At 37.1% G+C, this 27,269-nt stretch overlaps 1 protein-coding gene across 2 annotated transcripts in view; it reads left to right on the top strand.

Annotated features, from left to right (window-relative positions):
* Window positions 1-27,269, top strand: part of Cdkal1 (CDKAL1 threonylcarbamoyladenosine tRNA methylthiotransferase) — a 519,085-nt gene that overhangs the window by 115,856 nt on the left and 375,960 nt on the right. For both annotated transcript variants that reach the window (XM_090356314.1, XM_090356316.1), the window contains exons 6-7: window positions 7,542-7,638; window positions 19,816-19,864. In XM_090356314.1, the coding sequence (XP_090212440.1) occupies window positions 7,542-7,638; window positions 19,816-19,864 (146 nt within the window). The remainder of the gene's footprint in view (window positions 1-7,541; window positions 7,639-19,815; window positions 19,865-27,269) is intronic.

Here is a 27,269-nt window from a genome sequence, read left to right as displayed (position 1 = left end):
AGATGGGTTTAAGCCTTTGTTGATAATTGTTCTGCTTAATTGGTATGATGCTAATTCTTAGACCCCTCTATAAGAACCACCTTTACACTGAGAGTAGTTGGTGTGTCATTTTATGGATAATTCTGGAAGCCGGGTGGTATGAGGATGGGGTACTCAAGTTATCATTTGTTTTTAATTATGGAGGCCATATTTCCTACCGCTTTCACCTTTGTTTCATAGCAAATGTCAGCTTTTAAATGTTTTCACAGAAGTTGCCCATGAATTGGGTGTCACTTTCCAGTTTCCCATCAATGTCATGTATTTACTTTTTCTTATGTGTATGTATTCATTAATTATTTTGCAAATGAAGTTGATTTTTGTCATTATTCTAGAAATCTTCTTAGGGGTAGAAATGGTGACAAATAGATTGAGTAGAGAAATTAGAAACTGACATTGAGAAGTTATAGTCAAAACCTAGTAAGAAAAGAAAGAAATGAATCTGTATATGTGGCCTTTGTGAGATTATTTATGATGAGGCTTACATAGCCTTATGGATCTTGTAACCCTTGGCTTAGGGCATTATTGTATTGAAGCAAAAGGCAATGATAGATGGCTTGAAGTAATGGCTCTGTCTTTATTGTGACCTCCAGAAAGCTATTTAATCTTTCTAATCCTCAGTTTCCTTTTTATAAAATGAAATGACATGGCTAGAAAGTCTTGTATGCCTTGTACACAGCTGAAATTTTATGTACAGGGATTATCTAGGATAATCAATTACCAGTCCAGTTAGATTCACTATGTTGTCTGTAATAAGGAAATGTAAGTATGTCAAGATTTTACAAACATTTCTTGTTGGATACTTACATCATTTTGACCAAAAATTTGGTCGTAAATTGGAATATAGCTCAGTGTAGAGAGTAAACCTTTTTAATTAGTAAGTGGAAGCTATTTGGAGGTTGAATGCAATAAAAAGAATGAATGGTATTCGTTGATTATACAGGAAATTTTGAGGTGAGCTCTCTACCTTTGAATAAATAAAGCAGAAATGATAGGACTGCCTACAAGAGATATTGTATGAAATATTCACTGCCAGGATTAAGTATATTCAATTGGCCAAGTTTACTTTCCAAGCTGGAGCACTAGTAATGTTGGGTGAGCTTTTTGAAGGTTACTACTGTGTTAGGAAGGGAGACAGCGAGTCATATGATATACACATTTTACTACCTTAATTTTGGTCTGGGATTGTTCCCCTTTGAAGTGGGTTTTCAGGATTGTCTTCCCAGTGTTGTGTGGAGGTGCTCATGTTTTTTGTTCTGTTTTCAGGTCAAGCTTTAAGAACAATGTTGGCATATCTGTTTTCTTAATTCTTTAATAGAAACCATTATTTACATTTGGGGCATTTCCTTTCAGTTTATTTATGCATCTACATTCTTTATATATTCCTTACAAAAGTAGCCTATTATTTGTTGCATTTGTATAGGATACATTTTAGACATCTTTCTATGTAGCACTGCAGATCTCCAAAATTCTCTTATGTAATATTGTTACTATATTTATAAGTAGCAAGTATTTAGTAAGTTGCTAGCCTTTGTAAAGGGCTTTTGTAGATGAACTCTCACCGCCTCAAGAGATAGGAACTCTTACAGATGAAAAAGCTAAAGCATAGAGAGGTTACACAGTTAGCAAACCTCAAGGGCAATATTAAAACTTAGGCATGGTAGCTCCAGCGTGTATTCCTAATCAGTTTATTGCCCTGCTTTACCAATGAGTGTGATGGTCTCTTATGCATCTATGCAGCTTTTTGTTACTAAAGTGTGGCAGGCTACATGAGCCTTAGTCTGGCAATACCCCTGGGGTATCTTTATGAAATTCACACTTGGGAGATGGGATAGAGACAGACTAATATTAGTAAGTAACCATGTTGCATATTAGAGGAATAGCCAAGAGGCATGAAGAAATAAGGCAGAGAAGCAAACATTGGTGCTGTTGTAGAGAGTAATAGTGGAGGGAAGGAGGGTATGTGAGTGGAGTCCTAGCAAGAAGAGGAGCCTTGTGGGCATTGGGTAGATGACATGTCACTGGGAAAAAACAGCTGGTTCATAAGCTTAGTGAGGACATTGCAGTGGGTCTTTTTAGAACAGGTTGAAGGCCATATGGAAAGAACAGTAGGAGTTAGAAGGAGATAGGGAAAGACAAGGGTAGAAGTACCTGGATAATTGGAATGCTTTTATAGGCCTTTCTGGTCTTGACTTTTAATCTTTGTAAGATGGTCATGGTCTGTGTGAAGACCTGGGTAACTGGATGCCATGCTCTGACTTCAGTTTTAACATGTCTTCTGTGATTGCTATGTTGAGACTGAACTTCAGGGGAAGCAAGATGGAAGGTATCTGGGCATTGTTAGTGACTTAGATCAGGGTTTGGCAACAGAGGTGGTGAAAATGGTTAGGATCTGGATGTATTCCCAAGGTCTAATCAGCAAGATTTGCTGATGGATTGAATATGAAAATAAAATTTGTTAGAATAGTCACAAGATTTTTAGAGAAAAATAAAAGGAAGGATGCTGTTGATGGCTTTGCTATTTCATCACACAAGTGTCTCAGTGCTGAATTTGTAAAGCAAATATAGCCTTCGACATTTAGAAGACGCTGAACTTTTAAGCCACTGGCTTTTGAAAGCAGATGGCATATACATTGAGTTATCTTTTAGTTAGCATTGAAACTTCAGTTTTTGAAAAATGGAAGCATATTTTTTACATAGGCAAAATGGTTTCCCAAGTGACATAACTGGATGTCACCAGTGTTTTTCAGTGTAGAATCCTTAGTTGTTTTTTTTTTTTTTTGCCATTTTAGTAACGATTTTGTAGGTTGATTTAGAGTTAAGTGGGCCTAGGGAACCAAACTCAATAGTAACCATTCTCAACCATTCAGCTTATTATGAAGGCCCTACTGACTATAAAACAGCAGCCAGCCTGTCAGGATTATAAGGCTGTCCTCCTCTTGTCCCACTGCCAAGGAACCTGGGGAAGGTCACTTTCCCCACTTCTTGGAGGGCGACTTTCAGCAGCTTGCCTAGCAGGATTCAAATAGGATTGGTCCCCTTGTCAGCACTTGGTTCCCTTTAGAGCCATGGAAGCTTCTGAAGCCCTCTGACACTTTCCTGCCCCACCTACCATGTGTGTAATCACTTTTTTCTGTTTTCTGTAGCTACAGTTTTACACTCTTACCCCAACCCCATTGTGTTGTTCTATCATTTCTCCTTCTCTTTCATTTTCCTCCTATAGCTGCTTTTTCTTTAAAAAAAAAATCTTCAAGCATCTCATTGAAACTTTGTATAATGAACCAAGTTTTCTTAACCTCTTCATGAAGTTTCTATCCTTAATGTTACTTTTTACTCCAAAATAAAGCCACAGAAATCTTTCCCCAAAGTATTTCAGAGATTCTTGCTGCACAAGGCAGATGACAACGCGGCCATGGTTTGTAGTGGAGGATGGAGCAAAGAGTGTGGTCTCAGCTGCTCAGCCTGCCTGAGGAGCTTCAGGGGCCTCAGTGGGAATGAAGATCATGGAAGCAGGACATGTGGAGGCTCATCTAGTTGCACCACTAACTCTATCTTAATCATCACGTTTGTTTTTGAATCTCACTTTTCTTATTGCGATAAAGAAATTGTGTGTCATCATTAGATTTTCTTTGTAATGCTGTGGACTTTAAGGTTCTGTACATATTGTTTCTTGCATTTGACACTCAGAAGAGGAGATGGGTTTTTCATGTCTTTATGTGACTCAAGTTAGTGCTGTAGACAAAAGTGTCACTTTTTAATTTAGAAAAATGTTTCAAGAAAATATGAACCATTGAATCAAATTAACTTTATGTTCAGTTTTTATTTTAATTAACATTTCAGGACTACCTGAAAGTAAAATGTGGGAATTCAAACTATTTTAAACCTTCTTAAGGTATTATTCTTTTTTTATTTCTGTTGTTTTCTTTTTTTAATTATAATTAATAGAAGGGTTACTTTATATTCACCAGATAGAAGGTGCATTACTTCACAAACATTGATACCCTTTCTCGTGACATTGTCCCCATTTCCCTCCATCCCTCCCCCCGCTATCTTGATTTCCCCCCTTCCCTATCCAATTTCAGATAACCAATTAAGTACATATAAAATATATCAGATAACAAGGTGAAATATTATAACAATATGAGATAACCAAGGGATAGCAAAAGAGATGAGAGATAACATAGTACATTTAGGACAACAATCACTCATTATATGGCTTTTGTTTCCTTATCCTGGAGGTCCTTACATTTAGTGTCATACTATTTGGCCTAATGTCTATTGTAAATCTCTGCTAGGAGAGCCCAAGGTTTCTACTGATTATGCCAAATGAGGGAAACCATTGAGCCTATGTTCCTTTGAGTCTGGCTTACTTCACTTAATATGATTTTTTTCTAAGTCTTTCCATTTCCTAACAAATGGGGCAATGTCATTCTTTCTGACAGCAGCATAGAATTCTATTGCGTATAAATACCACATGAGTGTTGATCCACTCATCAACTGAGGGACATCTGGGTTGGTTCCATATCTTAGCTATGGTAATTATTGCTGCAATGAACATCGCTGTGCTAGTGGATTTAGTCTGTCCTTGTTTCTGGACGATTGGATAAATGTTAAGGTATTATTCTTATAAGTATTTATTTTTTGGAGGACAAAAGGCTTTTTAAACTGTTGGATAGCTGTATTTCTGAAGAAAAAATATTTATCTTTATTAACTTGAATAAAGCTTAGTAATGTAAAAGAACAGAATGTAGAAGGAGAATGTTCAGAACAAGAATATTCTAAGAGTTTGTATTAAAACTTCTACTGCTCTTTTTGTTTATACAGAACACTGTCATTAATATTCTTGACCATGCTGTGATTTTTGGTTTAGATTTGTAGATAAGGTCTGCCATACCATTTTAAAACCAAATTCAGTAGCAGCTCAAAATAATGCCCAGTAAATTATTAAGCCCAGCATCTAGTTTGGACATCTTAATGTTCTGTGTTTTTTTTACCTCCTAAAAATTATCCCTGAATGGCAAGCCCTTCTAGTGTTTAGTGTTTTCCTCTGCTTTCTCCTTTCCATTCTTGTCCTCTGTTTCTGTTCCCTCTTGTTTCTTTCTGCTGGTAAAAAATCCTCCCAGATTTCTTCTTGAAGCTTTCTCTAACCCTTTTCTGTTAGTGCTTGTCATTTTCCCTTCCTGGTATGTTACCTGTGTATCTCTCTCTGTCATTGAAAGCACTTTACTTGATGTTGTTTATAGTCTTTTATGAATCATCCATTATAAGACATGTAAGTTTGCTGAGTGCAAGGTACTGGTCTTCCTCATTTCTGTGTGTGATTAAGCACTCACCATAATGTCTGAGACATGCTTCCTAATTAAGTAATTGAATGACTTCACTTTATAGAAAGCAGGCTTTTTATTTGGATTTAGTTATTAGTGATCTCAGAGTCTGTCTTGGATGTTTGCCAGTGACTCTAGCTAGGTGTTCTGTAGTTGTAGTTTAAGTCCAACAATGGATGTTAACTTCCTTGTGGAGGTTGTTAAGGAAAATGGAAAGATGCTTTCATTTGATAAAAGTATTCCTTTTTGCTTTAAGAAATGTACTGATAAAAAGGTAAAACTAGGTGGCTGAGCTATGCAATAATTCTCTTCCGTGCATCATGCAATTGACCAAACTAAGATTTTTTTTTTCCAAAGGAAATTTCATTTACAAGTGTTTTCAGGATTCTAATTAGGAGAATTCTATAAAAGTACTCTAGGAAGTCAGTGAAATGGAAGATTTACAGGTGCTCTTAAAGAAGTGATTTATATTCTGCCTATTCATTAATTTCATCATTCGCTTTGCACTTTCCAGAAGAATTTGAGATGACTTCTGATCATAGAAAACTAGTTCAACTAATGTCACATTTTTGTTGGCTTCTAGTTCTGAATGTATTTTGAAAAGGTTAGCAAAGACAAGATAGTGTCTCAGGAATAGAGATTTCTCATTTGGTTGAACTACTGTAGTCCAAAATTAAAGTCAGAAACTGGGCTGCAGATACCCCCAGCTTTCTCAGTGGTAGGAAAGCAAGGATCCCAGGTGCATAGGATGCAGCCTGTTGAAGACTTCAAAATGTAATTTTAAGGTAGGAAAATGATGTGAATAGTTTATAGGAAAAGATAAAAGTTCTGCTTTATTAGCTGTTGTCTTCCAGCACGGTGTCTTCAAGTACATATGTGCCTGAACAAATGAATATTGTTGCAGCAAAGCTGTTGGTGGAATAAAGCTGCTCACTTTTTGTGGCCAGGAAGATGAATGAGGAGACAGACAGAAGAAAGAAAAGGGGGAGGTGCTAGGGACAAGATGTAGATATTGAGGACATACTACATTTAACTAGAATCTTGTCTCTTAAATTTCCATCATCTTGTAAAGGTCCCAGAAATTAATGAATCCATCAATGGATAAATCCACCTGTGAGGTCAGAACCCTCATGATCCAATCATTTCCCAGAGTCCTACCTGTAAACATGTTTACATTTAGGACCAAGCCTTCCTTCGACTCAGGAGCCTTCCAATATATCAGAGATCGAAGTCATAACATTATGCTATGGAAGTTATTCTACAACTAACTATTCATTTTCATATTTGAAGAATACTTTAACAAAATTTCAAGTATATGAACCTGAGTAAAATATACATATATATGTGTGTGCACACAAAATACCTATATTATAAATGACTCTGTTTATACATTTATTCTTGCATAGGGGAGGGATCATTTGGTGTCTTCAGTTACACAAACAACTAATAACTATAAGTTGCCTAGGGAGCAAGAACAGTGGAGGTGATGGGGAAAAGAATCAGGAATTTCCAGGATATGGAATATTCCCTGAAGTTTTAAATTGGCCAAAGAGTAAGAAAGTTCTATGCACATTTTCATTAAACTTTAAAACAAGTAATTTGTTTGAAGGATAAATCTGTCTCTGGAAAATGCAGTTTTCAAGAATGATTCATTGCCAAGTGCTGGTGGCTTATCCCTGTAATCTTAGCTACTCAGAAGTCTGAAATCTGAGGATCATGCTTCAAAGCCAGTCGGGGCAAGAAAGTCTGTGAAACTCTTATCTCCAATTAACCACCAGAAAATCAGAAGTGATGCTGTAGCTGAAGTGATAGAGTACTAGCCTTGAGCTGAAGAGCTCAGGGACAGTGCCCAGGCCCAGAGTTCAAGCTCCATGATGGACTCCTCCCCCCCCCCAAAAAAAAGAATGATTCCAATCTTGCCAGTTCTGAATGGTTGTATGGTTGTTTTGTAGTGAAATAATAATGGAAGATACTCTTGGGTGTATTACCAACATGGTCTTTGTTGAAATAATTCAATATATAGGGTGGAAGCATTATGTGTTCTTAAGGAGTTGTAAGGGGAGTTGTCCTCATCTGTTGGCTGGGTTTATTACTGTTTTGAGGGCTTATGTGTACCAGTAGTTTGCAAGGATATACGTGTGAGTGAAAGCATTGACTGTTTTTTTTTCTTCACTATTTCAGAAAAGCTCAAGAGGAGAACAAGAAAGTAGTGCTTGCTGGCTGTGTTCCTCAAGCCCAGCCTCGTCAGGACTATCTCAGAGGACTGAGTGTCATCGGGGTAAGCTGGAGGACTAAAAGAAAAATCTTCTCTGATAGCTGCACATTCTTTTCCTATTTATAGGTTATTTATAGCTGTCCTCAATATTTATTGCTCTTGAGACTATTGAGTCTTCATAACCTTTTCATTTTACTACAAAAATACAATGTAGGTTTCTCACTAAGAAAGATGTTAGTGGCTGGATGAGATGACTCCCATCTGTAATTCCAGCTCCTTGGGAGGCAGAGATTAGCAGTTCAGGGCTAGGCTGGGTAAAATACAAGTAAGACCTCATTAATGGTCATGGTGTTCCACTGATAATTTCAACTCTGTGGGAACTGTAGGAGAAGATCATTGTCTAAGGCCTGCTTTAGCAAAAAGCCCCAGACATTATCTGGAAAAAAAAATTACTGATGCAGAAAAGGTCTGAGGTGTGGCTCAAGTGGTGAGACATGTACCTAGCAGGCTCAAGGTCCTGAATCAGAACCCCAGGACTGCCCAACCCTATCCCTTACTCTAGAGAAAAGGTCAGGGGAATTTATGTCCCATAATAATCTGGCCTTTGTTGCCCTGTCTCTCTTCATCAACTGAATTCTTCCCACCGAACTGCATACTTATCACTCCCTCTGGTATAGGTATCTTGTTGGAATGTCTCACCTCTTACTATACACATTCCCTCGCCCCCCCCCCCCCACCAGATTCCAGTGTAAAACAGCACATTCTGCTGTGTCCAGTTTGTATACAGGGTCCTTGGCAATCCTGCCTTCTGTTTCCCCAAGCACCTGTTGTCTGTGGTATTAGCACAGTTACCATTTCATATTTAGAGTTGTGAATTTTGATTTACTTATACTATTGCTTCAATAAAGCCCACATTATTATTTAAATGTTTACCCTCAAGAGGATAGCATTTCAGTCCTTGTTAAAGTGTCCATGTCAATAAATACCTATTAGGTATTAGGCCTGAGGCCTCTTCCCCTTGTATTTTTGTTCTTGGCATGGGATTTTCCCTGTTGGAAGGCTGGTTCTGAGAAGTCTTGAGACCAGTTCCTGTTCTCTGTCGTTCTGTTTGTAGCCCAACTGTAAAATGCCAAGGAGTACTTGGCATTCAGTCAGTGTTTGTTTACTAAATGAGCTACTGCTTCTCTGTGCCTTGTGCCTGAAAGCTCACTGATAATCTTTAGAGCAAGCCATGATTAACTTTTATATTAAACATTATATGTAATATTAAAACATTGTATATAATATTAGGATATTTTATATTAAAATTTATGCTCATTTAAAAGATTCGATGAATAATTGGCAATTGAATTATTAGGCTTTATTTCTTTTTTCTTGCTTGGTATACCATCAGCAAGTTCTTGTATTATGTTCTCAGTGTAATGAACTTGTTTCCTGTGAAGTCCTCACCCCACTAGCAAATTTAATAATCTCTGAACAAACATTCTCACTTTAAACAAACAGACTCAGAATGTTTGGTAACATTAGCTGTTTTCACTATTTGTCTGTTTACATTTTGATTTTTCTTGGTTTAGGGAATGAAATGAATAGAAGCTCCTGAGTTATCTTTTCATGTCAGACTAACTCTCTCTCTAAACATAACCCTGCTGTGCTAGGGAAATGAGAAACTAGCTAGAACTGTTTGAGTGCTAGAATGTGGTCTCTATTTGGAGTGAATCTTAGATTTCATCCCAAGGAATTAACGTTACTGGAATAGCAGGTTTTCTGTGGTCTCACCAGCCTCTTTTCTATGTACACATTATGGTAACAATTCTGAGATCCAGTGTGTACAGAAAAGAGCTCAGAATATGTTAAGAGAAAATGGAGATTCTTAGACACTGTTTTGAGGCCCTAGGGTTATATCTCAGTGGTGGAGTGCTTGCTAAACATGTTTGAAGCCCTGGGTTTGATCCCCAGTGCTGCCAAAAAGAAAAAAAAAAAGATGTAAATGTGGAGGACGGTTTTCAGAGCCGAGACAAAGTTGTGGCACCAATGAAAATTTTCTTTTTCTGTTGAACACACTTTTTTCTCTATTACACAGTTCTGTCTTAATATCATTAGCATGCCTTAGACTTACTTTATCTGATTCATTTATTATTAGAGAAGTAACTAAAGAACACTTGTCTTGAAAAGTGAATGTACCCCAGAAACACAATTATTATAACTAAAAAATTCACTCAGACTTTTCATTGTTGCATCTTTTAATATTATAAGTTTAAGATTATTTTGTACGTTTATTTCCCATTATTGTGAGGTTTTTTGCCCCTCTGAGCTTTTAAAGTATTTTAAATACTTTATTAATGTTCTCTTGAAGATAGCTTATAATTTACTTCTTATGTATTGTTGTAAATATTTTCTACCCTTTAGGAAATATATAGAATACCTTCCTTTTTAAAGTGGGCTTTTAATTTTAACTTAAAATTAGTAAAAAGAAAGTAGCATAATGTAAAAACTTTCCAAAATTACATTTTCATTAACATTTCAGTGTAGTGATTCAATTATATGCTCACAGCATGCAATACTCTAAAATTATTATTCTTTGTCAATATTGTTTCATAGAACAGTTTCATAGGAACATATGGCTCAAACCTGTAAACCTAACTACCCATGTGCTTAAGATCTGAGGATCAAAGTTCAAAGGCAGCTGAGCTTGAAAAGTTTTAGAAATTTCATTTTCCAATTAACTAGCAAAATGCCAGGCTGGAGACATTTGTCAAATGGTAGAACACCAGCCATGAGGAAGCACGCTGATCTGTCTGTCTGTCTGTCTATCTGTCCGTCCATCTATCCAAGGTTGTGAGGCTTGACCTGATGGCCTGGATGTTGTCCCTGAGCTCTTTTGCTCAAGGGTAATGCTCTGCCACTTTGATCCATAGCTCCTCTGGTTTTTGAGAGGTTAATTGGAGATAAGAATCTCATGAGGACTTTTTGGCCCAGGCTAACTTCAAACCCAGATTCTAAGATCTCACAGTCTCCTGAATAGCTAGGATTACAGCTGTGAGCACTGGTGGTGCCCAACAAATAAGCCTTTTTTTTTTTTTTTGCCAGTCCTGAAGTTTGAACTCAGGGCCTGTGCACTGTCCTTGGGCTATCTCCAGACTAGTGCTCTACTACTTGAGCCAAAGTACCACTTCCAGCTTTTTCAATGTATTTGGTACCAAGGAATTGAACCTGGGTCTAGGCAAGCACTTTACCACTAGGCCAAACTCCTGGCCCACCCAAGCTGATTTTTAAAGTGTGAAGTTCTCAGAGTCTGGTGCCTGCACAAAAGAAACAAAGATGATCTATCCATAACTAAATAGTTTCAAAAGATGATTTTTGTAAGGAAACCAGAGTCATCTAGAGTTGGTATTTATACAGGCCTATTTTTGATTAGAATTGTTACAATTGGAACAAAGTCAGAAACCTTCTGAAATGAAGCAAGTTAAAATGAAACAAAGAAACAAATTGAATTATTTTATGCTAAGAAAAATTTGTTCTTGAAGGTAAAAGAAATATGTGTTTATTTCCAGCAACATGGGAAAATACTTTAACTAGGATGCTTGAGATCGTAAATTTATTTGCAGACTGAGTAAAGAATGTTATTTCTTAACATTTCTGCAATGAAGATTGATAATAGAGACATAAAGAAAAGCAGCTATGATTATACTGTGGTTTTCTAGACTTGCCAGTCACAACATAGATTCTGTTAACCAAATGATTTCAATAAAGAACTGATGTTTAGCTGGGGATCAATTGGTGAGCAGACTGTTTATTGTACCCTTGAATTAAAAGGTACCATACCTATGTGTGAAAATGCCCATAAAATAAGAATTTAAGATATTAACAATCTGGGTGTGGTGGTGCATGTCTATAATCCTAGCATACAGGAGCCTGAGGCAGAGGATGGAAAGTCCAAAGCCAGCCATGGATACATAGGAACCAAACAGACCAAAGGCTGATTAGTTAGTTCACTTTCTATGTGCTGCCAATATAGTGTTGGAGTTACAGAGGTGGAGGTTCAGCCGTCCCAGGCATGGCCCTAGCTAGCATCTGCTTGGCATAGGTGGTGGCCTCTTGAGGTACATCATAGCCTGGTGAGGGCAACTTGTGTTGCAACACAGCACATGTGTCATCTCACATCTCTCTTCCTCCTCTAAAAATCAATGGATCCTGTCATGGGTGCTTTATTCCCATGACATCATCTAATCTGATTATCTTCAAAGACCACCATCACCATGACCATCACCACCACCACTACCACCACCACCATACTATTAACAGGCATTTGGGGAATGGAGTTTTCAGCACATGAGCTTTGGGGGCACATTAAGTCCATAGTATGGGCCATTCCGTTTGCTTTTGTAATCAGACTAGCAGCACAAGGGTTAGTGGTGGTTTGTCTTCTAGGCCTCTTGTTACCATCTGTCCCTGTCTCTTGACATGATTTAGTTGTGATTGATACTACCTGTGTGATAAGTCCTGGGTGTCAGCCTGCCTCTTCAGTCCTCCTGTTTTGGAGCACAGACATGGGTTCAAACCTAAAACATTTATTTCCTCATTTCTTTTGAGAGGAGAATGAATAAAATTACAAATATAGATACTTGTTTTTCTTCTCATGAAATAAAACTTATATTTTATATTTAGAATATAAAATATTTATTTAGAATACATGTAACTGTACTTAACTGATACAGAATCCTGAATTTTTTTTTTTTTTTGATTGGTTGTGGACATGAATTCTGGGCCTGGGCATTGTTCCTGGGCTCTTCAGCTCAAGGCTACCACCCTACCCCTTGAGCCACAGAGCCACTTCTGGTTTTCTGGTAGTTAATTGGAAATAAAAGTCTCACAGACTTTAGTGCCCGGTTTGGCTTTGAACCTTGATCCTCAGTTGTTAGCCTCTTGAGTAACTAGGATTACAGGGGTGAGCCACTGCACCCAGCTTCTAGAATCGTGATTTTTTTTTTTTTGGCCAGTTGTGGGGCTTGAACTCAGGGTCTGAACACTGTCCTTGGGATTTTCTCAAGGCTAGAACTCTACCACTTGAGCCACAGTATCACTCCCAGCTTTTTCTATATATGTGGTACTGAGGAATCGAACCTGGGTCTTCCACTAGGCCAAACTCCTGGCCTTTGATTTATTTTATTTAATAGAAATGTTTTCAAGATCTTGAAACAGTTTTCAGTTTATGTCTTTTGGCTAATAATTATGATTTTACATCTTTTGGCTAATAATTATGATTAGCCATCCACCTTGGTCTATACGCGTTATGCCATTTTTATTGCTATTGTTTGTGTTACATCAGTTGTTCTATGTGTAGCTGTGGGTAGTTCTCTGATTTTGTAACTATAGCTCTTTTATAGCCCCTTTCTTACCTTAGGCTTATTTTTGATAGAAAGTTTCTTTCATGTTAGTCAATCTGAATGTAGGGTATTTCCCAGTAAAGGTTGGACAAAAAGAATATAAAAGATTAATAGATTTCAGGAGTCAGAAAACTTGGCCTCAAGTCCTGGAACTCCACATCTTGCCATATCTCCAGTTTTTCAGTTTAACCAGTTTACTGTGAGCCTATTTTTCAACATGCTGTGAATAAAGTCATCATACACTTTACATTCTGTCAGGGAAGAAGCCCCTATGGTTTGAGTCCAGAATGTCACTTCCTGGAGATTGATGGGACAGGTCCTTGTACCATAGTGAAACTGACTCCTTGGCCATTTGTGTGTAAAATTTAGATCCAAATCACTTTCTGTTTATTTGGCACGATTTATGTTAGTTCTCCTAAGGTGTTTTTGTTTTTTCCCCTCAATTACTGCAGTATCCAATATTAGTAGAAATAGTATTTATTGTAGTGAGACATGTTTATATAGATTTCCTGTTTTAGTAGCAAGTACTGTCTTTGAACTTGGGGTTGATTCTTTTGATTTATCTTTGTTACTATACTATATTTCTAGGAATCCCATTAAACCACAAATTAATATTCAGGTTGTAGCACTTTGAAACATGCAATTTGAAGCAGAATATTTAGTTTGATTTGGAATTTTGTCAACATTAGAGCTTCTTGCGGAGCCACCTGTGAGCCCTGCAGGCAAGTGGACATGTTCTTGGGAGGGCAGGACAGGAATGTGATGTTCATGGGTGTCCACTCATGGCAGGGACAATTATCAGAATGATTTTTAGTGGTGCTAGCCATCTTTTAGACTGAATGCTCTAATCTGGAAAAGTCAGAAAGTACAAAGACAATTTCAAATGTGAACTCTTTAATTTTTAAAATGACCTTAGTAAGTAAAGCAGCATCAGAAGACGGCTAGCTTTGTAGATGTTTCTCTCATGAAGCTTTTTGCAAGTGGTAGGGTACCAACCTCGGCAGAAAGCCAAGTGAGAACCCATCCCCCAGTATGGGAACCAAGCAACCAAAACCAAAGGATGAATGCAGTGCTACAGTAACAGTGCATAGGTTATCAAGCCATAGTCATGACTGTTTTCTTTTTTTCGTTTCTTTTTTTTTTAAAAAAAATCCATCATGGAGCTTGAACTCAGGGTCTGAGGGTTGTCCCCAAGCTTTGTTGCTCAAATTTAGTGCTCTATCACTTTGAACCATAGCACCACTTCTGATTTTCTGGTAGTTTATTGGAGATAAGAGTCTCCTAGACCGTGCTGCCCATGCTGCCTTGAAGCAGTGATCCTCAGATTTCAACCTTTTGAGTAGCTAGGATTACAGGTATAAGTTACCAGTGCCCTGCTAGTAACAGCATTTTAAAGCCTTAGTAATCTAAGTAGTATGGCACTGGACATAAAAATAGACACACAGATTAATGAAACATACTGGAGAGCCTAGAAGTAGACTTAAGCATATACAGCCAACTTATTTTCAACAAGACTATACAGAAAACAAAAAGATAATAATCTTACTCATAAATGGTATTGGGAAAGCAAAACATTCACACACAAAAGAATGAAATTAGGTCCTTAGATAATTTTTTTAAAATTTTTTTCAGTTTGGTTACCAGTTCTCAAATGATTATTTAAATTCACATTTAAGTTATTTCAAACTTCATTCCTTTAATTATTGTAGCCAACTTTAAAGTAACCCAACAGCAACGAATGTAATAACCAGTGACCATATGATAATTTTAGGTGGCTTTAAAATTTTCATGTGCTGCTTCTTAATTAGAATGGATATAACTGATTGCTTTTATAGATTCCTAAAATTAAGAAAGATAATGAGAAAGTTTCTGTGTGTCTGTGTACTTATATATATTTGTAATGTATTTACCTCTTTTACTTCTGAAAGAATTTGAAATGTCTTAGAATGAATTCAAGAGACTTTAAGACCCCAGCATGGTTCATAAGAGTCACACCAATTAATTGAGGGATGTGAGTAAATACTAGTGTCTGCGAATTTTCATTCACATTAGCTTGAATAATAACACTGTTCGATTACTCTCCCAAGGCTTTTTTCTTTTAAATAGAATTAACTCTAAAATGCATGGTATGAATCACAACGTCTAACATAATCTTTCTTTTCTGTTTATTTTGCATCATCTGACACTGTTCCTCAAGGGCTGGCCTTCTCTTGGTCTTGTAATCCATCTACATCATTTCTGTTTGTCAGCTCTGGTCCTTTCTTTCCTTTCTGTGGTTCATGTTGTGCCTCTGCTTTTGGTTCAGATATTTGGATTACTGTTACCTGTCCAGATGTTTACCTTCACCACTATAACAAAATTGTCTTCTCTACCTTCCCCCACTCCAAGACTTGATTTCTGTATGATAGGAAATGGAATCACTTGTGTCTGACTCCTCCAACTAGATTGTAAGGTCCGAAAATCAAGAATTCTGCATTTTTCACTACTATAATTTTAGTTTATAGAACAGTGTGTGGTGCAGGGTGTTGGTAAATATCTGTGAAATGAATGCATTCGTGCTTGTGTTGGTTTGTGCAGGAGAGCTTGTGGAGGCTAATTATTAGCTGGGTCTCCTGAAGGTGTAGATTTAGTTCCATAAGCATTCTATGGTCATTAGAAATGTCTTTATGTAAGTCATTACAGGACCTGTAATGACTTAGGACTTTCCTTAGACTATTTGGCAGAAGTCTCTCTTGCATCTTGGTTCTCTCTGCCTTGGAAATAATTATGGTTTATCTTATGTAGGATCATTGTAGTATTAAATGTGATAATACACACAAGTTATTAGCAAGGAGCCAGAAACGAAGTCATTGTCTCAGAAGTGTTAGCTATCATTTTATTATCCTAGTTAGTTCCTATCATATTATTATCTAGTTCTTGGTTCCTTTTGAGCTCCTCCAAGGGACTGCTAATGGTGGAAGGACCTCTGGCAGAAGAATGGTATCAGCAGAGAATGATGTCTGGCAAGAAAATGTTATCAGTGGACAGAGATTTGCTTGAAAGTTTCTGCAAGAAGGTGGCTATATTAGGCAATCTCTAAACCTGTACTTCTCAATATGATTCCCTAGCCATAGGAAACTATTTAAATTCTGATTTGAAACCAGTTGAAATTTCACAATGTCAATCACTATTGCCATATATCAAGTACAGGATAACCACATGTGGCTAGTTTGTGCCATATTGGCCTGTACAGATGTCCATCACGGCTGGCTATTGCAGATAGCTCTGCTCCCTATAAAGAGGAAATGTTATTACATTAGCACTGTATTTGCTTTAGGTACTATTGTATGTGCTTATTTCTTCAAAGCCCATTTAGTTATAAATTCAAAGTAGTTTTGAACAGTGGAACAAATTTTTATGGACTTCTTTGAATAGTCCTTCAGTAGAATGACTCATTAATTTTATTTATGAATTGTTTATTCACCAACTCCTTCCCTCATTGTGGAGAACATATGGAGACAGTAATAGAACAAACTGCCTGCCTTTTTTTTCCTCCTGTGTATTTATAACTAAGTGCCTGAAGGACACAAGATACTGTTTTATTTGTATTATTTTATTTGAATTATGTGCCAGAGAATAGGCTCTTGTGTATTCAGTTTCGATTTACAGTATTAAGGATAGCTTTCCTTTTTTTCTTAGCATGGAATCAGTATATTCTTCATTACTGTAGGAAGATTTGGAGTTTGTCCTGTTGTTGACGACTAAATGGTTTTTTTTTTTTTTTTTTTTTTTTTTTTTGGTTCAGTCTTGAGGCTTGAACTGAGGGTCTGAGTACTGTCCTTGGGCTTTTTCAAGGCCAGTGCTCTTGAGCCACAGTACCACTTCCAGCTTTTTTACTGAGGAATTGAACCCGACTTTATGCATGCTAGGCAAGCACTCTACCACTAGGCCAAACTCCTGCCTCAGAACTAAGTTTTTATGCCTCCTTTTCTGCTGTGCTTGCTTTCTACCCTCCCTTGCTACTGCCTTTCTTTCATTTCTCTTTTCTGTCTTTTGTCCTTACTGTTTCCTCCATTGTCCTTCCTGCTGTGTATAATCTCTTCTTTAAGTGAGTTAATAAATAAGTAGAACTTTCAAGAAATGCCATAGATGTGTCAGTCCAAAGAAGATCTTTTCTCAAATGTCTGTATTTTTGCTTTCCATTGCATCTTTTATACTTACTTTTGCTTGCTGAGTAGCAAAGAACTTTTATTTTTCATTTCCTATATACTTGTAAAGTATGAATACTAAATTTCAGTGTACTACTTCATATACTTTTTTGGTGAAAACTTTTTCTGCAAACATAATGCCTTGTTCAGTTTTGTTATGAACTCACTTCATTCACTGTCAGTATGTTTTAAAATGTGTGTTTGCTGAGAGTGATAAGTAAGCCACAAGGAACTTGATTTCTTCTTGTTTGTAATTCCCTCCCTCCCTCCTTCCCTCCCTCCCTCTCTCCCATCCTTCCTCTCTCCTGTCTTCCCTCCCTCCCTTCTTCCTTCCTTCCTTCCCTCACTCTCTCTCCCTCTCCCCATCCCCCTTCCCTCCTTTCTTCTTCCCCCCTTCTTTTCCTCTTATCTTTTTAAAGAGAATCACATTAACTCAATTCCAGATTATCTCTCTTATTTACTCATGGTTTCTTGCCAGGGTGAGGTAGCTCACACCTGTAATCATAGCTACTCAGGAAGCTGAGATCTGAGGATTGTAGTTCAAAGCCAGCCCAGGCAAAAAAGACCATGAAACTCTTATCTCCAATTAACCACTAGAAAACCAGAAGTGGCACTGTAGCTCAAGGGGTAGGGCTATAGCCTTGAGCTAAAGAGCTCAGGGACATTGCCACAGTGAACTTGATTTCTTCTTGTTTGTAATCCCTCCCTCCCTCCCTCCCTCCCTCCCTCCCTCCCTCCCTCCCTCCCTCCCTCCCCTCTCTGCTGGGAATTGAACCAAGAGATAGTGTTTTGCTTCCCATCTGGGTGGATGTGATCTGCCTACATAGATGTGATGGCGGATGTGAGCCACTGGGCCCAGCTTTTTAGGTTGACACCGGGGGCTTATCAACATTTTTTTTTTTTTTTTTTTTTTTGCCTCTGCTGGCCTCAAATTGTGATTCTCCTGTTTTCAGGTTTCCAAGTACCTAGGATTATAGGTATAAGCCATCAGCCACTAGCTTAACTGGCATATGTTAACTGTACAAAATTTGTTTCATTTTGACACTTTCATATATACATTATATCTGATCATAAGATCTTAACTTTTCTTGTTCCTGCATTTCTTATGCCTCTTTTCTCTTCCCTAAAAGTCTCTGGTCTTGATTCTTTATCTGTGTTCTTTCTGAGGAACCTTTCCATTGATTATTTCTCATACCCAGGTCTTCTTTCTTTGTCACTTTTCTCCTTTCAGTATATAAAATATTTTTAAAGTGTATGAAAAATTTGAAACAGTTAAACTAAAAACTCATATTTCCTACTTTCAGTTGCAAGAATCCTCTTTTTCCTTTTGCCCAGCTTTGTGTGCATGTATGAGTGAATATGCCCACGGGTGTGTTTGTGTGTGTTTGTGTGTGTGTGTGTGTGTGTGTGTGCGTGCACGTGTGTGCGCGCGCGCGCGCGCTTTTGTGACCACATGCCAATCTTGGGACTTAAAGTTGCTGTTGCATTTTAAGTAAATTTCTTCTTTTTCTTCTTTCTCTTCCTCCTCCCTCCCCCCGCCTCCATTTGCATTCTATCTTCAGTAGGTATATGGATGAGTGAATTGTGTCTAAGTTCAACCAGAGAGGTACTAGATAGCTGGTAAAATGCAGGCAGTAGACCTATGTGTGTATATGGCATATGTACATAGACTAGCCCTTTTCAGTCTTTTCTTCTTACTTGCAAAAGATTTATATAAATATTTAATGCCAGGAAATATCTTGGTAGGTACTTACCATAATGAGCAATTTGATCTGCAAAGTTTCAGTATAGGATGGAGGAAGATGCAATTGCTTTATTTATTTTTTGTATTTGTTTTGTTTCATTTCTCTAGAGTTTCATTTTTCTTTTGTGATAAAACAGTGAGGCTATGAGGTTTATATAGGATTCAGTTTGTTCTGTTTTCTTGATTACCTATCTTCAGCTTCTTGGATCTTGAATTTACTTTGCTTCTCTTGCATTTCTTTACATTCTTAGCCATGCTTTCTCGTTCTGCTTAGTGACCTCTCTTCACTCAAAATCACTGTCGGTTCCTCAAGCTTGACTTACTACTTTCCATCTTGGTTCCCATGGCACCCTGGGAAGTCTTTATCAATGAATATGTGTGTGTGTGTGTGTGTGTGTGTGTGTGTGTGTGTGTGTGTATAACTTTAGCTTTTGACCTTATAGTCCAAAGATTCAGCACAGCACTTAACCATATAGTAAAAATTCATGAAAAAAGTTTAAAAAAATTAACAAAACATGTCTTATGGAACAGATCTCCTTAATACTAGCATGTTCTTTTGTGTAGGTTGTTATTTTTATACCTTTTTGCTTGACTCTTTGTAGGAAGAAATATGTTTTAATTAAACTTATATCTCAAGCAGTATTGAGTTGAAGTGGTTAGTCTATCCTTACCCACTTCTTGTCAGTTTTTTAAAATATAATATAATTTCTTTATTTGCTAGTAGAGTCAAGGAGGGTGGTGATTACATACTTAATTTTTTACATATAACATTGGTATCATGTTTTTTTGTTTGGTGTCATGCTTTTTATAGTTCCAAATACAGTAAAGAAAATCTGCATTGGTATACTTAGAAATATATATCATTGACTGAAGTAAAACAATTTCTTGCTCTCTGTGTAAATTGTCTGTTTGTCTTCTTTTCTAGGTTCAACAGATAGATCGGGTGGTAGAGGTTGTGGAAGAAACAATTAAAGGTAATGATTGGAAATGCAGTGAGCAACTACATTTTCAGTGTACCACTTTGTTGACACTTATTGGGCTTCTTTTTTTTTAAAAAGAATTTATTAACGTTGATTTTTACATCATATTTTAAATGACAAGTTTAACATACAAGTGTTCAAGGAGGGAATCTCTATTTACAATCACTTGGACTTAGTATTTAGAACTTAACCACAATTAGGCTAAGGGTTTGTATGTCATGGAAACATATTAATTTATGAAATAAAACATTACGTCTATAGAGTCATAGGTTTTTATGTATATATAGTTATGTTTGTATTTCCATTACCATGTCCATAGCTTTGGGTATGCAGTTATTGAGTCCTCGCTCTTGTACTTTTTGGATTTAATAGCCACATATTAAGGATACCATGTGCCTTTTGATCCTTATGTCTTGACTTGTCTCACTCAACATGATTCGCTCTAGATTCATCTACTTCCCTGCAAATGCCATAGTTATTGGCCTTCTTTATAAAACTTATTTGAGGAATAACATCATAAAGTTTTGTCCTTGACTTCCCTTAATGTCCAGGAAGTATATTTGTTTGGCTTAAAAATGAAAAAAAGGATTTAGGGCACAGGGTTTAAAAAAATCTTATTTTTATTTTTTCTATTAAATTGATCTAGTTTGGAGCTCAGATCAGAAAGCAGAAGACCGTTAGGCAATTTCTTAACAAAAGTAAACAGAATCTTATGTAGGCCAGTGGTTATGCCTCTTAAAATTTATTTAAATTAAATGAAAACATGTCTACAAAAAACTTGCATTTCCTTATACTATCTTTTTGTAATTATTCAACTTTAGAAACAATAGCAATGTTCTTCTTTTGAACTGTGGTTGAACTAATGATGGGGTATTATTCAGCACTAAATGAAATGAGCTATCAAGCCAGAAAAAGATGCAGAGGAACCCTAAATGCATGGTAAAAGTAAAAGAAACTAATGTGAAAAGGCTGTGTGTTGTAGCCTTTCAACTCACGATATTCTGGAAAGAGTGACTTGTGGAGACAATGCTAGGATCACTGCTTGCCAATAGCTTGGGAGCAGGGAAGAAATGACTGAGCAGAGCACAGATGATAGGTACTTGGGACAGTAATATTATTCTATGTGGTACTCCAATGATGGGGACATCAGCTTTGGCCCCTAGGAAAACTCTAAATGGACCCTGCACAATATTGATGTAGCAGTGTAAGCTTATCGTTATAACTATCCTACCCCTGGTGCAGGATGTTGGCAGTGGTAAGGCAGTGGTATATAGAAAGCATTTCATTTTACTGTGAACTTAAACGTATTCTAAGAAGTCCAATCCATTTAAAAGATTATTAGTAGTCAACTTGTGCTTCAGAATTTGACAGATTGCAGAGATGTGATTTTTGTAGGAAATGGAGTCCTTCTCTTTAGGGTGGACTAACTGGTTGGGTTCTCAAGGATGACTTTGGACTTGAGTGGATCCATGGAGAGGCTGTGTTTGGATTTAACTGAAGTCTGCAGGAGAAGATGAGTTAGGATGAAGTTGAGTGGAATGCTCATTCACTGGTTTTGTTTGAGGATGTGAAAACTGATGAATTAATTGCTAGCGGTGTAAGCAGTGTGTTTTGGAGACAGCAAGATTAATTTTGGTAGTTGTACATGCAGATGAGGAAACCAAAGTATAAAGGGGTTAAGTGGTTTGTCCTATCTCTTTATGGTGTGTACAGTGGTGAGAAGAGCCTATCAATGGACTTTTCCTTTTTCTATTTCTACTGTCAGCACTTCATTTACACAGTTCCGATAACTGAAATAACTTGACATTTGTAGCTGGTGGTTGGTTTCCTTTCAACAAGTGATTCCTTTGAAGATCATTTCCCAAGACTAAAATGCAAAAGGTTTAAGGGATCCATACTTCGAGGTACTTGGAACATATTAGGAGATCAGCCAGCCCCCTGCACTACTTGAAATTTCTTATATATTATTTTCAGTTTTATTTATGTTTATCTTAAGGTCCTGAACAGAAGTGGATAACTTCTGCCTGGTCCTCCAGATCTACTTGTCACCTTGATATGTGCCCACCTGGGCTGACTAGTATGGAACCCATCAGTTGGATTCTTGCCATCTGGCATGCAGGTGTATTTAACCAGTGGTAGGTGGCAGCTGTGCCAATAGAATGAAATAGTAGTATTTATTCTTCTCCATCCTCTCTCTTGCTTGTTGTGGTTTGGCTGTTTCTCTCCCCCCCCCCCCCAGGCTACAGCCTTTGTCTGGTGACCTTGCCTATTCATCTGTTATCTTCTGGTTCCATTAACTGTTCCTTTCCTTTGCCTCTTCCAGCTTAGAGTGGAAATAGCTCCCTGTTGATATTAGCTCTAGAGAATCACATTGGCTCCTGTTGGTTTTCCTCACCTGCCCAAACGTTAGTAAACAGTCTCTTTATGAAAACCTCTTCAGTTATGCATGGAAAGCATCTGCTGTGCTGGTGCCCTACGTGGCAAGAAGTTAGATATAGAGAAGTAATGCCCTGCTCAAAAGGGCAGTGGAGTACATTTAGACAAGAGGATATTACTGCAACTGATTCCTGTTCTTTCTCTCTCCTTCTCCCTCTCCTTCTCTCCCTCTCTCTCCCTCCCTCCCCCCTCCCTCTCCTTTTCCCTTTCCCTCTCCTTCTCCCTCTCCCTCTCTCTCTCTGTCTCTTTTGCCAGTCAGTCTTGGGGCTTGAACTCAGGGCCTGAGTGCTGTCCTTGGGCTTTCTCAAGGCTAGCGCTCTACCACTTGAGCCACTGCACCACTCCAGGCTTTTTCTATATATGAGGTACAGAGGAATCTAATCAGGATCTTTATGGATGCTAGGCAAACACTCTACCACTAGGCCAAACTCTTGACCTAGACTCCTTTCTTAACTCTGCCTTAAAGGCCACAGGCCACACAGCCTGTATGTATGTTTACTGATGCTTATAAACATAAGCAGCTCTTACACTTGGTAAAACACCAAGTGTAAGAGCTGTCTTAACAGCTCTGCCTGCATAAGACGTACTGGTAATGAACACCTTAAATTTATTGTAGTTAACATGAAGCCAAGCAAAGCAGCTTTCCTTTTCCTTTTCCCTTCCCCTCCCCCACCCCTCCCCTCCTCTCCCCTTTCCTTCCCTCCCCTCCCCTTCCCTTCCCTTTTTCCTTCCCTTCCCTTTTTCCTTCCCTTCCCTTTTTCCTTCCCTTCCCTTTTTCCTTCCCTTCCCTTTTTCCTTCCCTTCCCTTTTTCCTTCCCTTTTCCCTTCCCTTCCCTTCCCTTTCCCTTTCGCTTTTCCTTTTCCTTTTTCCTTTTTCCTTTCCTTTTTTCTTTCCTCTCCCTATCCCTATTCCTTTCCCTTTCCCTTTCCCTTCCTTCTTCTTTTCTTTTTTTTGTGTGATTTATCAAAATTGAAAATTTTCCTACTCTTGAAGTTTTTGTTTTTTTAAGGGACACCAGATTATGAGTTTAAGATTTCCTTCCATGTATTTTTGATAGCAAGTCATGGGGTTTAATCCAGGGGATTAGATATGATATTTAAAGAATTCACATTCTTTTCAATGTATTTGGGTATATATGTATAGTTACATGTATGTATAGATTTTTATCTAAGTGTATATATTCATACCTTAATCTTGGCATGTATGGGCATTAATTTTTTTCATATGATCTGTACCAAGTAATATATATTTCTTCCAACATAAATATATACAGTTTTTTCCACAAGAAAAATATCACTAAAATAGTCTTGTCTTTATAAAAAAATACCCCAATTGTATAACTTAGTAACAGATGATTGCAAGTAAATATTACTTATGGAAATTTAAAACATCATCCCACCCACTCTCTTCTTGTTTCTCCCTTTCCTTTCCTCTCTCTCTCTGTCTCTCTGTCTCTCTGTCTCTGTCTCTGTCTCTCTCTCTCTCTCTCTCTCTCTCTCTCTCTCTCTCTCTCTCTCTCTCTATCTCTATCTATATATCTATATATCTATATTTTTTTTTCCCCAGGCTTGTCTTGAACTTTCTGTACTAGGATTGTGGGCATATATCATCCTACCCCACTTAAAGGACTCTGTTAGAAAAATCAGTACTTCCTGTCTTGTTTATTTTTCTTTGATTTTATAACTTGGTCACATCACTCAGTTTTCTTGCTCATAGTTGGCTCTCTACTAGTTGAACCATACCTCCAACCTAGATTTTTTTTACCATTGGAGATCCTGAAGTCTTGACATTACTGCCTGGACTGGCATTAAATTGTGTTTCTCCAGATCTCAGCTTTCTATCTAGGATTACATGTATGAACTCAGATATTTTATAATCTTTAAGGAGTGTACAAAGAAATTGTCATTGAACATTTGCTTATTTTTGAGGTAGGATCTCATTTTTTCCCCCAAGTAAACATGGACATAATCTTCCTATTTATGTTTCCTACCATAGCTGTGATGACAGGTGTATGTCACCATGCTCACTGGAGTTTTTCAAACCTTAAACTGTGATTTTACCAATCGCAGCCTCCCAAATAGCTAGGAATTCGGGTATCATGAGTGGCCATGTGTGGCTGTTTACATTTTTCTTTTCTTTTAAAGATTTTATTAACATTGATTTTCACATCATATTTCAAATGTCATGTTTAACAAACAAGTATTCAAGAAGGGATTCTCTATATATAATCACTGGCACATAGATTTTAGAACATGATTAAAATGAAGCTGAGGTTTTGCATGTCATAGATACATATCAATCTATATAATAAAACATTATGTCTATAGAGTATATAGTCTATCGTAGAGTTTTATGTGTATGTAGTTATGTTTATATCTCCAAGACCATGTCCATAACCTTTGGTGCTCAAATATTAAGTCATCACTCTTGTATTGTTTGGATCTAATATCCACATATTAAGGATACCATGTGCCTTTTGTTCCTTTGGTCATAACTTATCTCACTCAACATTATTTGCTTTAGATTCATCCACTTCCCAGTGAATGCCATTTATCTTATCTGTTGGCTATGTAGAATTCCATTGTATATATATACCACATTTTTTGTACCTATTCATCTGCAGTAGGGCATCTGGGTTGTTGCCATTTTTCTTAATAGGGGCTAGTTAATTAGCCAATATGTTTCAGCCATTTTAACTTTGAGAACATGAATTAATGTACAAACTTGTCCTCTAGGTAGATTTTTCTGTTTTATTGTACTTACAGAATTATTTGATATGTTTTTGAGTTGTGTTAAATTTAATTATACTTCTGTAATGAGTTCCTTACTTACATTTCCTTTTATGCTCAGACACATTTTCTTATAATTTAAAATCACCTTTTATCATTAATGAATTTAATTTATATGAAGACAGGTATTTCATTAACTTTTGATTTCTTCAGTCAGGAGGTGGATGTGATGGTGCATAGGGCTTAGGAGGTTATGTGGATAATATATTGTAGTTCTCAGTTGAGCACTGCTATGATGCTTTCTTGGGTTTAATGGAGGGAAGGAAACTGTTATTAAGTGTGAGTATCATAGACTTCACATAGCTCAGCCCTTGTTTTAGTAGAAGTTCCACTACACCATGAATCAAGCAGCCCCATCTTTCCTTGCTTGAATACTAACCACCTGTTAAAGGGAGCTTCCACTCTTAGGAACCTTGATAGTACCTTGGCAGGTTGCACAAGGATAAGACTTCAAGTATTGTTAATTTTCTTACAAACATAATGTCATTTCTAGATTAACGTAGAAGTTTAATGAAAACTAGTGGGTGTCAAACTTCTTTTTTTTTAATAACTTTTATGTTGATCGTTTTTAGGCACTTGGTATGTTCAGCTATGACAGTTTCTTTTTCCGTTTTTCTTTTTCTTGCCAGTCCTTGGGCTCAAATTCAGGGCCTGTGCACTGGCCTCAGGTACTTTTTGCTCAAGGCTAGTACTCTGCCACTTGAACCCCAGTGCCCCTTCTGGAAGGTTTTTCCATGTATGCGGCACCAAGGAATTGAAAGCAGGGTTTTGAGCATGTTAGGCAAGCACTCTACCAGTAGGCCACATTCCAGGCCCATTTAGACCACTTTTTAATGGGATGGTTGTTTCTTTGAAGATTTGTTTTCCTCATTTGTAATAATTAGAATATGTGTAGGATTGTCCTATCAGGATCACAATTGCAATAGCTATGTACATATAACCACATAAGATGATTATAGGTGAAATGAAATCCAAGACATGGAAACAAGAGTTTTTCATTGTGATTGTTGTTTTTAATGAATTATGTAAGGTTATTTCATTTTTCTTTCATTCATCCTCCTCTACCCCCCCTTTCTGGGGTTTATCCCCCATTTTCACTGTATTTAATTTTGGTACTCAATGTATTATATATACATTTCTCTGAATTAGGGGAGGGAAGGAAACAACAAATGGTGAGACAAAGGACAAAGGGTGAACCAGTACAACAGCCACACCCACAAGACACACTTACAAGACAATTGTAAATGAACTTTACTGTTTTTTTTGTGTGTGTGGGACTACGGGGTTGAGAAAAAGAGGGAGGAAAATGTGGGAGGGGATAACAATGTTTAACAAAAAATGTACTCACTACCTTATGTATGTAAACTGTAACCCCTCTGTACAGCACCTTGACAATAAAATTAAATATTAAGAGGAGAAGATGGGGGAAACAGTGGAAGGAGCTACATTGATAAAGATGCATTGCATTTAGAAACTGACTTATGGAATTGTAACCCCTTTCATATTGATAATACTGAGTTAATTGATAATTCTCAAATAATAATATCTGAATGTCTTTCTGGAGATGCTACATCTAAAAGTTTAATAGGACGCTAAATGCACACAAAATAGCTTATTTCACTACCAAGTTGAAGGAGAAGGAAAGTTGGAGGGGACATCTGGCAGTATAGAATAGTTTGAAAGCTTTCTGGTAGATTAGAAATGTAGGTCCAATTTTTTCTTGAAAATATGTATTTGATAACTAGAGTAATTGCTTACTTAATTGTTATGTACTCTTTCTTTCGTGAGATCGTTGGCCTTAATAGAAAACTGAATATTGATGTTAACTGGGACATAACAAGAGAGTTGAGTTGGCTTTAACAGTTTTTGTATCTAATGTTTGGTAATTTGCACATTTTCTTTTAAAATTTTAACCTGCCATGTATTACAAAGCAGCTAGCAGATAGGTTGTGATCACTTCTGAGACTGAAAGAATAAATACCAGTTGCATTTATTTATTAGTTTAAATGAGAGGAAGCCTGTTTGCAAAATCTGTAGCTAGGATACCAACTATGAATGGGTTTCAGATAGAAGTTTCAGCACTTCCACTCTATAACAAAGTGTACATTTTATTGAGTAATAAAGGAATAGTAATTGAAATGTTCTTATAAAATGTAAAATATTCGGCAAACAT

The sequence above is a fragment of the Megascapheus bottae genome, chromosome 22, assembly GCF_031878675.1.
Source record: "Megascapheus bottae isolate mThoBot1 chromosome 22, mThoBot2.hap1, whole genome shotgun sequence".
Classification (NCBI taxonomy): domain Eukaryota; kingdom Metazoa; phylum Chordata; class Mammalia; order Rodentia; family Geomyidae; genus Megascapheus; species Megascapheus bottae.
Note: the sequence above shows the minus strand (reverse complement) of the source record. Positions and strands in the feature narration are given on the sequence as shown.